This window comes from Suricata suricatta, chromosome 12 (assembly GCF_006229205.1).
Source record: "Suricata suricatta isolate VVHF042 chromosome 12, meerkat_22Aug2017_6uvM2_HiC, whole genome shotgun sequence".
NCBI lineage: Eukaryota > Metazoa > Chordata > Mammalia > Carnivora > Herpestidae > Suricata > Suricata suricatta.
In genome coordinates, this window is record NC_043711.1 from 18321900 (window position 1) to 18332511 (window position 10612).

Below are 10612 nucleotides of genomic sequence, written 5' to 3' on the forward strand. Positions count from 1 at the left end.
TGGCTTCAGCTGGGCCTCCCCCTGCGGCCAGGCTGGGGTTTGATGGTGTTCTGTTTTTGGTCTCTGAAGCGTATCACCTGGGCCAGGAGGAGACAGACTGGTTTGATAAGCCCCGGGATGCCCGCTCTGACCGGTTCAGGCACCACGGGGGCCACGCAGTCTCCTCCTCCTCCCAGAAGCGAGGCCCTGCCAGGCACAGCTACCACGACTACGATGAGCCCCCCGAGGAGGGCCTGTGGCCACATGATGAGGGTGGCCCGAGCCGCCACACCTCAGCCAAGGAACACCGGCACCATGGTGACCATGGGCGGCACTCAGGCCGCCATGCTGGCGAGGAGCCGGGCCGGCGTGCTGCCAAACCACACACTCGGGATCTGGGTCGCCACGAGGCCCGGCCTCACCCTCAGCCCAGCCCTGCCCCAGCCATGCAGAAGAAGGGTCAGCCTGGGTACCCCAGCTCTGCTGAATACTCCCAGCCATCCCGTGCTCCGTCAGCATACCATCATGCCTCTGACAGCAAGAAGGGCTCCCGGCAGGCCCACTCGGGGCCCACTGCACCACAGCCAAAGCCAGAACCCCAGCCGCAGTCACAAGGTCGGCAGGCAGCTCCTGGGCCACAGCAATCACAGCCGCCACCATCCAGGCAGACACCCGCAGCAGCAGCATCACGCCAGCCACAGACACAGCAGCAGCAGCAGCAGCAGCAGCAGCAGCAGCAAAGTCTCGGGCTACAGTCCCCTCAGCAGGCCCCGGTGCAGGCTCGGCTGCAGCAACAGGGCCAGCCAGCCACCCGGGGCCCAGCCCCTGCTGCCAGCCAGCCAGCAGGGAAGGCTCAGCCAGGCCCCACGACAGCCACAGGCACCCAGCCAGCAGGACCGGTAAGTAGGGCTCCAGCACATGGATCCCACCCAGGGTAGATACTGTGGCCACAGCTTGGACGTGCCCTTGGTTCCAGGTTGGGCATGGGTAGTCCATGGACAGTATCTGAGCTATGGACTCTGTGTTGCAGCCACGGGCAGAACAGGCAAATGGCACAAAAGGGACAGCCAAAGCACCCCAACAGGGGAGGCCTTCTCAGGCCCAGCCCCCACCAGGACCTGGACCTGCAGGTGAGCTAATATTTTGGTGCCATCAGCCATGGCCCAGCATTCCTGGTCTGCCCTCTCCCTACACCCACCGGTGCCCTGAACTCCCCTGCACTGCCCACCTGCACTGCTCCCTGAGAAGGTGCCCAGGGGGTTGCAGACCTTTGCAGTAGGAGACAAAACAGGGGTTAGAATGAGCCAGTTGGGGTCACCAGCACTGGGGACTTTGGGCCCAGTCAGCTTTGGTTAGGGAACCTAGGTGCAGGGCCAGGACCACAGCTTCTTACTGTCTCCTTCCTTCCCCTTCTGGTCTCCCATCTGTCTTTCCATCCTCCTCTTCTTCCTTGCTTTCCTCAACTTCCCGTTTTCTGCCTCTTCCCACCCCTTTCCTTCCTGTTCTCTCTTTCTCTCTCTTCTTTTCTCTCTCCTCCCCCTCACTCTCCCACCTTACAACTGCCTGTATTCAGATTCCCTCAGGGATGCTCTCCCATTCAAGCCAGTCTCCTGATGGTGGTTTCTTTCCCCCTAGGCATGAAGGCCGGAGCCAGGCCTGGAGGGACCCCAGGAGCTCCTGCCGGCCAGCCAGGTGCCGATGGTGAGAGCGTGCTCTCCAAAATCCTCCCTGGTGGGGCAGCAGAACAGGCTGGCAAGCTGACAGAAGGTAGGCATTGCCTGCATGCAGGTCCATGGTGGGCGGCAGCTCCAGGGCCCTACTCTGACAGAGGCTGGGTCTGGGAAATGATTCCAGGCTCCATCAGCCAGCCACAGGCCGGCCTGAAGGTCTACCTGCTGCTGCCCAGTGGCTCTCTGTGTGATCCTTGCCCCTTGGGGTGGGCTTGGCTTCACTGTGCCAAATGGCCCCAACTAGGAGGGAGTCTAATCCAATTTCCTGATGCCTCTCTTCTTTTTCTTTGTCACAGCTGTCTCTGCTTTTGGCAAAAAGTTCTCCTCATTCTGGTGACCATGCCCTGCAGGGTAAGTATGAACTTCCTGTACCCAGTATCCCTTCGTGGAGGGGTCCTAAGGGTTCCTCTAGGAGGAGTCCGGTCTCTAGCAGTGGGTGATGTGGCCAGAGCTGCAGTATCCTCTCCTGTGAGTATGGGAGGAGGAGGAAGAAAAGGAGGGACCCAACGCATAGAGGACTTAAGTGGGGCCAACTCAGTAGGGGTCCTGGCAAAGGGAAGCTAGGGCCAACATTCCATTGTCCTTCTCCCCCACCCCCCACCCCTCCCAGAGCTCTCACAGCCTTGAATTGGCTTTAGTTTGTAGGTAGGGCCCCCTGGGATGCAGCTCCTCCCCAACCTTCCTCTGTAAATGCTCCACAGGCTCTTGAAGAGACAAAGGGAGATGATATCATTGCTGTGGAAAAATCTCTGGAGTCAGAGGCCTGGGCACAGCTCTGGACTCTGCGTATAACAGTGAGTGTCAGGTCCAGGGTAGGGTGGGGCAGAGGAAGGGGTGAAGGTCTGAGGCCTGGCTGACCAGACCCATGTAGCTCCTACAAATGCGAACTGGGAGGAGGCTGGTGGACTTCCTTCAGCTGTGATGGGCCTGGCAGCTACCCGAGGGCCAGAGACCACCGAGCTGGCTGAGATGACTCAGGTAGTAACCTCAGGGAAGGATCCAGCAAAGCCAACCATCTCCCACAACTTAGGGTCTGTGCTCTGGGCAGTGATTCCAAAGTCCCTTCCCTGAGGCCTCGTGCTGGTGACTTTGCTCCAGACAGTCTGGTGAGTTTAGAGTCCCCAGTGCTGCAGAGCTTAGAAGCCATGGGCATGAACTTAAAACACTGTTGGCTTCCTCAGGCTGAGCTCATGACCTACAAGATGGAAGAGCAAAATGAAAAGTGAGGCAGACAGGAAGAGGACAGAGAGAGGGAGGTCACTGGCCAGGCAGTCTCAACCCCTAACAGGGAGAGAGTGGAAGGGCCTCCGCACGGGAGCCCTGCTCTGCCTGGGCTGCAGTGGCCAACACGGGATGGGAAGCCTCCTCCTGGAACCCTCTCTGGCCTCAGCCCCACCTCTGTGGCAGAGCAGGAGGTAGCACATCATCCAGGATGGCGGGGAGGGTAGTGTGGCTAGTGGCTTGCTCTCTGTGTGGCCAAGGACCACCTTCTACCATTCCATAACCCTGGGACCCTCTCCCTCCCCTTCCTTCCCCACTTCTCAGGTTAAGAGTTCAGAGGTTTGGTTGCTTCTTGTGGTGAGCAGGCATGTGTGTGGCAGGACCAGAGAGTCAGCGAACAAATTACAGGGGAGCCCAGGCCAGGGCTGCTTGTAGGACGGAGCTGGGTGTAGTGGCAGAAGGGCTGGCTGTCTCTGGAGGAACAGTAAGGGCCCTAGAAAGGTCCAGTCTTTCATCCACTTACTCATTCATTCCACAAATGTTTGTCAAGCCTTAGGCAGGTGCCAGGTCCTGTTCCAGGTGCGAGGCTATAGCAGGGGACAAAACCAGGTCCCTACCCTCCAAAGCAGACAGTCCATTTAAGGAGGCCAGAGAAAAAATAAGTTTAAAAAAACCCTAAAGGTTAAAAAGGTAATTTCTAGGGACACCTGGGTGGCTCAGTCAGTTAAGCATCCGACTTTGGCTCAGGTCATGATCTCGTGGTTCATGGGTTCAAGCCCTGCATCGGGCTCTGTGCTGACAGCTTGAAGTCTGGAGCCTGCTTCGGATTCTGTGTCTCTGTCCCTCTCGTTTGCTCTCTCTCTCTCTCTCTCTCTCTCTCTCTCTCTCTCTCTCTCTCAAAAATAAATAAATAAACATTAAAAAACACACAACCAAAGGTAATTTCTGAAGGTAGCAAGTGTTACGAAGCCAGTGAAGCAGGGTTGTGGGGCAGAGGGGTCTTCTCTAAAGAAATCAGTCAGTGTGAGGTAAGGCTTGAGGAGGGATGGTGTTGGGATGGCACAGGGGGGCTTTGGGGCCAGACAAAAGGCCAGTATCGCCAGAGCAACAGTGAGGGGAGAGGTGGTCAGGGGGAAGTCTGAAGGGGTGGGTGCCGCTTGGGTGGGCTTCGTAGGCCAACATAAAGAGCCTGGGACTTATTCTAATTACAGTAGCCACAGTGCAGCGCCCCCAGTGCTCTTCCTGCCTTCACCTCCTGACAGTGGGCTCCCTGCTGCTTTCCTGTCCAGCTGGATGTTTCCTTGGAGTTGCCCTGGAACAGATGTGAAATCAGAAATTGTGCTGAAGGGAAGGAGAGACAGCCCATGGGCCAGGTTCATGGCAGAACCGACCTTGGGTTTATGGCTGGGGCTCTATCACTGAGGAGCGAAAGCAGCCGCAGGCTTGGTTCTGTTCCGCGTCTGGCCACACAGCCTGGGCGGGCCACTGACACCGCTAACTTTGTAGTTAAAGGAGTCTCTCTCAAGTACTGGCATTTGGCCAATTATTGGGCCACATGGTCAGCACTTCTCTGAGTGCCCATCTGCTGGTGTTTTCTATGGCCATTTCAGAAACGGGCTGTGAGAGGCTGGCCATTTTAAACAAAATCCCATCTCCCTCACTATCAAGCAACTTGTGTTATATTCAAGAAATGTCCCTTCCCGGCCAACAGGATACTCCTTGCTTCCTGTCCTTGTCTTCATGACCTCAAAATTGCATAAGCACCCATCTCCCTAAGGCTCAATGGGTAGGGACCCCCTGGGTGAGGAAGAGTCGGTCCATTGGGACATGGGCAGATCACCAAGAGGAGGGCAGGGATGGGAAGCAGCCGTCCACAGCTCTTGACAAAACCCTTCTTTCTTTCCTTCTTTTCCCCTCCCTCCTTCTCTCTTCCAAGCATCTGCAATCTGGCAAACCCTTGGCCCAAAGACTCACACCAGGTGGGACGTGGCAGGCAGGCCTCCATTGAGGACGGGATGTTTTCTAACAGCAGCTGTCTGGGTGAAGCACCTGCTGGACACGTTGGGACCACTGGCCCCGGGGGACCCGTGATTATCTTTCCAGAGACCCCGCTCTCCTCAGGGCGCCACCTTCAAGGCATGGCCTTCGCTGGGAGGGAGGAGCCCTCTCCGGACACCCTGCCACCGCGGCAGTCCTGCTGCTCTTCCCACAGCCGCCTTTCTGCGGCCCGGCCAGCCAGGCTTCCTATGCGTTATACACAGAGTTTGGGCGCAGGCTGCCTGTTTTTGATGGATGCTGCCCTCCCTCCATGATGCCAGAAGTTTTTCCACAGCCTTGGAGAGGGGCTTTGACTGAGGTCTGGGGGCCCCGGGCTCCGTTTCCTTCACATTCCAGCTGGCCCGGTTCCCTCTGTGGCCGCAGGGCCCTGCTCCCCTCACCCTGCCCTCTGGGTGACATCGGAGCAGACTTCCATGTGGCCAGCACGGGGTTGGGAGAACTTTACAAACATTAGGACCTAACACTGTCTCATCGCTGAAATAAGAGGCCATAGCACCGAAAAGCAGCGTGGGCACTGGCTGAGGCTTCTCCCAGCCCATGGGTGGCAGCATGCTAGCATGCCTGCCACCATCTCAAAGCCATCCGCTCCCCCGACCACCTCCCCCAGCCATTGTGAGCATCCCAGCGACACCGCCATCATCTTGAGCAGCCAGCTCCTTGTTTGTACACCTGGGGATTTCTTTTGATTTCAAGAACAGCCTTAATCATTTCAGTTTGATTTACGTGTATACCTCATAAGCAGTTTTCTTTTGTTTCACTTTCTCCCCCTTCTTTTTCTTTGCTCGCCTCCTTGCCTCTCCCCCCCACCACCACCTGTGACTGATGGTTTGGTTTCCTCTCTGCTCTGCCCCTGATCAACACAGGGAGAATGTTGACTTAGAAGCAATAGGGGGCAGCAGGCCACCAAGAGCACAACCCCAGGGCGAGGTCTAGGGAGGCCCCTCAGCCCGCCTCTGTTTACTGTGCAATCCAGTCCTTCTTAAGCCATCACCAGTGGGCGTGCTCAGAGCAGAGGGACCAGGGCTCTGCCAGCCGAGGGCAGGGCCCAGAGCCCTGTGCTGGGGAGTATGGCACCGTCCACCCACCTGGCAGACTGGGTGGCATTCCTCCCCAAGGCCCTTACCTTGGGGGCCTCCCTTCCTCTTGGGCACCCCCACCAGTCTCATCTCTAACGTTCTATGCAATGAAATATAAACCCTCAAAGACAACTGTTAATATTTAATAAATTCCATGTTATGTATAAGGAGTAAATTGCAAACATGCAATTGAGAAACTGGATAGATAAGCTCATATCAACCCCCCCGCCCCCTGCTCCCACTGTGTGTGTGAAATTCTCAGTCTGTGGCATGTTTGACCTGTGGCAGGACTCGCTGCTGCCAGGCGAGTCACCGCCTGTCCTGCAGTGGAGCATGCACAGCTCGCAGCCTTTTTGCACGATTTCATCCATTTTAAATGCTCCACCCTCTTGCTTGGGAGTTCTTTTTGCCTCCGAACCTCTCCTTCAGGAGTGCTTCTAGCTGCCTTCTGCACGAGCTAGTGAGAACCTGCTGGAATTGTTGCCTGAGCGTGCCAGGCTGCAGGGCGGGCAGTGCAGGGCCTCGCACACCCTGAAGGTTTCTCGGACCAGGATGGCAGATGAAAAGAAGCCTTTGGAGTAGACACGCTGGTGGAGCCCATACAGGAGTATGTGGGTGAACATTCTGAAGGTTTGCTGTAGGATTTCCATCTGTAAGTCGCTCCCCCTCTCATCCCATCCCTGAGCCAGAGGCATCTGGCCACCCCTTTCAATGACATGGCTCAGGCAGAGAGCTGGGCTGTATCTTTGGCCAGAGACACAGAGACAGGGTCTGGCTATGTCCTAGGGACCCCAGCTCCTGACTGCACCTGCTCCGTGCCTCTTCTTTGTAGTTGAGGGGCTTCAAGGTCTGTGAGCCAAGAGATCTAGGCTGGGACAAGGGGTCAGTGGGTGCTCAGTAAGAGCTAGGTCTCTGGCACTTGTGGCGAGGACAGCTGACAGGCATCTTGGACCAGAGCAGGTGTTCACATAGACAGTGGCTTCAAGCTGAGTTTCTTGGGAAGCTTTTCAATAGCAAAATTCACAGAAGGTTCTTTTGTGACCCTCTTTCCATCTGTCTCCCGGACCTAAACTCCCTGCCCACCCTCATCTCTGAAGCCCAAGTATCACCCTGCTCATCAGGTTCTCTATGACTGAGCCGGGAGTGCAGCAGGCAGTGGCTTTCTGACCCCTCGAGGCCTGGCCTTCCTCCAGTTTGCTCTGGTTTGCACCATGCGTTTCTCAGGGGTCCACATTTCTCATACTTTCCTATAAGCTCTACACAGCCCTTCAGAGGGGGATCCTGGCCAACCTCTGGGAGCTGTGGATGGGGCAAGAGGCTGTTGACCTCTGTTTTGGGCCTGTGACCCCGGTCCTCCTGGATTTGGGCTTCACCCATCCCCTAGGACATCTGCCTCATCCCAGAGATCAGGTCTGGGCTATAAGAGCCCATCTGAGCAAGGGCTAAGGGAGGCCACTATCCATCACCTCTGACTACCCAGGGCCAAGCCTGGTGGCTGGACACATGGGGGACCAAGGCAGGAATCCTTCCCACTAAAGGCCAGGGGATGGGACCAGGAACAGGGAACAAGCAGGGAAAGCACAGCAGGTCAGCCTCCAAAGTACAGACTGGGTCAGCGGGCCCAGTCTTAGGCTCTACAATGTTGACTTTTCAGCAAATTTCCTTTGTGACCAAGCCTTCTGAGTTTGAAATTTCTGGCATCTGCCACTCCCTATTGTACCCACAGGACACATCTGTATCTATCACCCCTTGTGAAGGTGGCTGGAACAGGCCCCTTTGGGCCACAAGTGTCCTGGCCCTTGTGTAGATGCAGCTGTGGCTCTGGGGGCACTGCAGCCGGAGGTTGAGGGACCAGCATTTGGTGCCTTCGGTAGTGGGGGAGCATTGAGCACATCTCCAAATGGGCAGAGTCTCTGGGATGCAGTCTTCTCCATACCTGCCTCCTCAGTGTCATGAGCAAGGGCATGGTCTCTGCCCACTCCAGGGCCTAATGCATTCACTTCACAGCGACAGTCCCCTCCCACCCACCAACTAAGTCCTTGGGAAGAGAGTGTGGTCTCAGGGCCCATGATGAGAGGGCAGCAGTGGCAGTAACTGTGGCCTGTCCTGTGGAGCCTGTGCTGAATTTTCTAGGCAGATCCTTTGCCATGGCAGCATGGCCCTTCCCCTGCCCTCATGCCACCCTCCCCCCATATGTAAATACTTGTCATCGTGGACTCCAACAGGGTCAGAGGGACAGGCCTGACCAACTGAAACTCCTCAGAGTTATCATCTCTGTCTCCCTGGGTACCAGCAGCCCTGCTGCCATGTGCACTGGGGTGGCGCTGGAGAGCCATGGAAATCGTGAGATACTGTGTGTGTATGCATGTGAACAAGCGTGTGAATGTGTATGTGTGTGCGTGTCTGCCCCACTCAGCCTCTGGGATCAAATCAGCTCCTGCCCTCCAAGTGCAGTGCCCTGGAGAGTGGTGGCTGCCCAAAGCCTTTTCTCTGCTAGCTTCCATGTCTTGTTTTTGCTTTCCCCTCACTCCTTCCCTCCCTCCCTCCCTTCTTGCCTCTCTCCCTTTCTTTCCTTCTCTCCTTGGAGGGGGGGAAGAGTGCTGTACAAAGTCAAACAAACAAGTTTACAGTTGTAAGTGCAATGACCCGAGTCCTCCACATGACCTTGTGAATTGTGTGCCGTCCTCCTGTGCTCTGTGAGAACTCGTGGTACTTCAGTGTCCCTCCTCCTGTATTGTGACAAGGTAATTCTGTGGTATCAGAATAAAAGGACTTGATATAAACAACCTACAGACTGTCTCTGGGATGCTTTCTGAAATGGTAAGGCTTAGCCAGAGGAACAAAGCCTCAAACTTGTAACAATCCTGTTTACAGTTAAAGGGAGAAGCGTGAAAGTGCCATGTTGTAGAAGTGCTGGCAAGGCCACACCTAAGTCCACACCAACCTGGCCCAAATATACGGGCCCCGGACCTCCACAAACACGTCCAGGGCAGGTCCCGAGTTTGGACCTGGAGGGAGCAGTTTAGTTCACTGTGCAGATGTTGAGGGATGGGGCCTCCAAGGCGGGTGTGTCCAAGCTGTGCAGCTTTCTGGGGCCTGGTTCCTGCCAGCCGGCTGAGCAGGTGCTGCCCCCTGGTGCTGCCAACAAGCACCACACCTATTTGCCTTGCTGTGTCTGCTCCAAGCCCTCAACTCTTGGAGGCTGCCAGACCATAGTTCTTCCCCAGCAGGGTGGGTGAACCCCCTTTCCAGAGTAACCCAGAACTGCTAAAAAAATTTTAAGATGCAGATAAATGAAAAGATCTCACCTCTGACCTCCCTCCAGAGTTAGTATCTTTAACATATGTCCTACCTTCTTGTTTCTCTTTTTTCATTTTAAACAGAAGCCAGAAGGTGAAGTACCTTCTGTTTTCTAGCCTCCTGTTTATTTCTATATGTTCATCCCAGGTACTTAGATGTTTATCCTCCAATGCCAGCCTCCAGAGAGCTTCATAATGAGTTCATAGCCAGTCTACAGTACACATCCCGAAGGCTGGGCACCATGGTCCCAGTTTTCCTTTAAATAATAACACTGTGATGAACATCTTAGTTTTCAACCTTTCCACTCAGCTTGGTGGCTGTGGCCACTCTTTCCTCTCAGTTCTGGCCTTGACAGTCCTGTACATATTTGGTTCTCACAAGTGCAAGTGGCCTCAGAAAGTAGGGACTGTTCTTATTTAACCAGTCCAATGTGGTTGAGGGGAAGGGGAAGCTGCAGTCCAGGCAAGTGGGGATCTCAGAGGCAAGGCGGAGTGCAGGAAGCCTGGCCCCTGAGGTGTGGAAGACCACTCAGACTCAGGGTAAATGGAGTAGGGGGCATTCCTACTAGCCTGACTGCTGCCCAGTCTCTCCTGCCTCCTCTGTCATCATAACCCACCCAGTCCTGTGCCACTGCGCTGAGGGAGTCTGCCTGCCCAGGTTCTCCTGTCCACAGGAAGTTCTCTGGTTCTGGGTGCCCTGACCACCCCTGGCCCCCGCCCCCCGTGAAGCCCTCTGCACCCAAGAGCTTTGGATGAGGCCTGGAGAGGGCAGAGAACCACCCTCTCACGTTCCCCAGCAAGGTGCCACTGAGCGGGGCGGTTGAGGGCTGCGAGGACAGATAGCTCTTAGGGTAGGCCTGGTGGCCGATAAGCCCAGGCGACACCCAGAGAGCTCAGCATCCTCCCTTCTCTAACCGGCACCCCAGGGCTCTGCGCGCTCCCCGAGAAGTGCACCTCGGTCCTTCTCTCCCCGTCGCCTGACAGCCCCTCCAGAGCAGGGACTGGTACCTGCTGGTGAAGGTTTGCTTCGTAATGAACCAGCAGGTACAGTCACCCCAGGGCTGCGGGAGATGCCAGCTGGGGCCAGCTTCAGCTTCTACCTTGCCTCTCCCGGACACGCCCTCATCGCTTTTTAGTGGGCTCTGCCCCCGCCCCGCCCCTAACTTCAAAGATCCACTGAACCGCGTCTGCCCCGCCCCCCCCATCCCCCCACCCCCGTCCCCCAGGCCCTGTCCTTTTTTTTTTTTTT

At 56.1% G+C, this 10612-nt stretch overlaps 1 protein-coding gene across 1 annotated transcript in view; it reads left to right on the top strand.

Moving 5' to 3' along the window:
* The window catches only part of BSN (bassoon presynaptic cytomatrix protein), a 95407-nt gene extending 86553 nt beyond the window's left edge, over positions 1–8854 (top strand). Inside the window, exons 9-13 of the mRNA XM_029917873.1 lie at positions 70–878; positions 1010–1109; positions 1615–1746; positions 2006–2060; positions 4867–8854. Of these exons, the coding sequence (XP_029773733.1) occupies positions 70–878; positions 1010–1109; positions 1615–1746; positions 2006–2046 (1082 nt within the window). The 3' untranslated portion in view covers positions 2047–2060; positions 4867–8854. The remainder of the gene's footprint in view (positions 1–69; positions 879–1009; positions 1110–1614; positions 1747–2005; positions 2061–4866) is intronic.
* The last annotated feature ends 1758 nt before the right edge of the window (positions 8855–10612 follow it).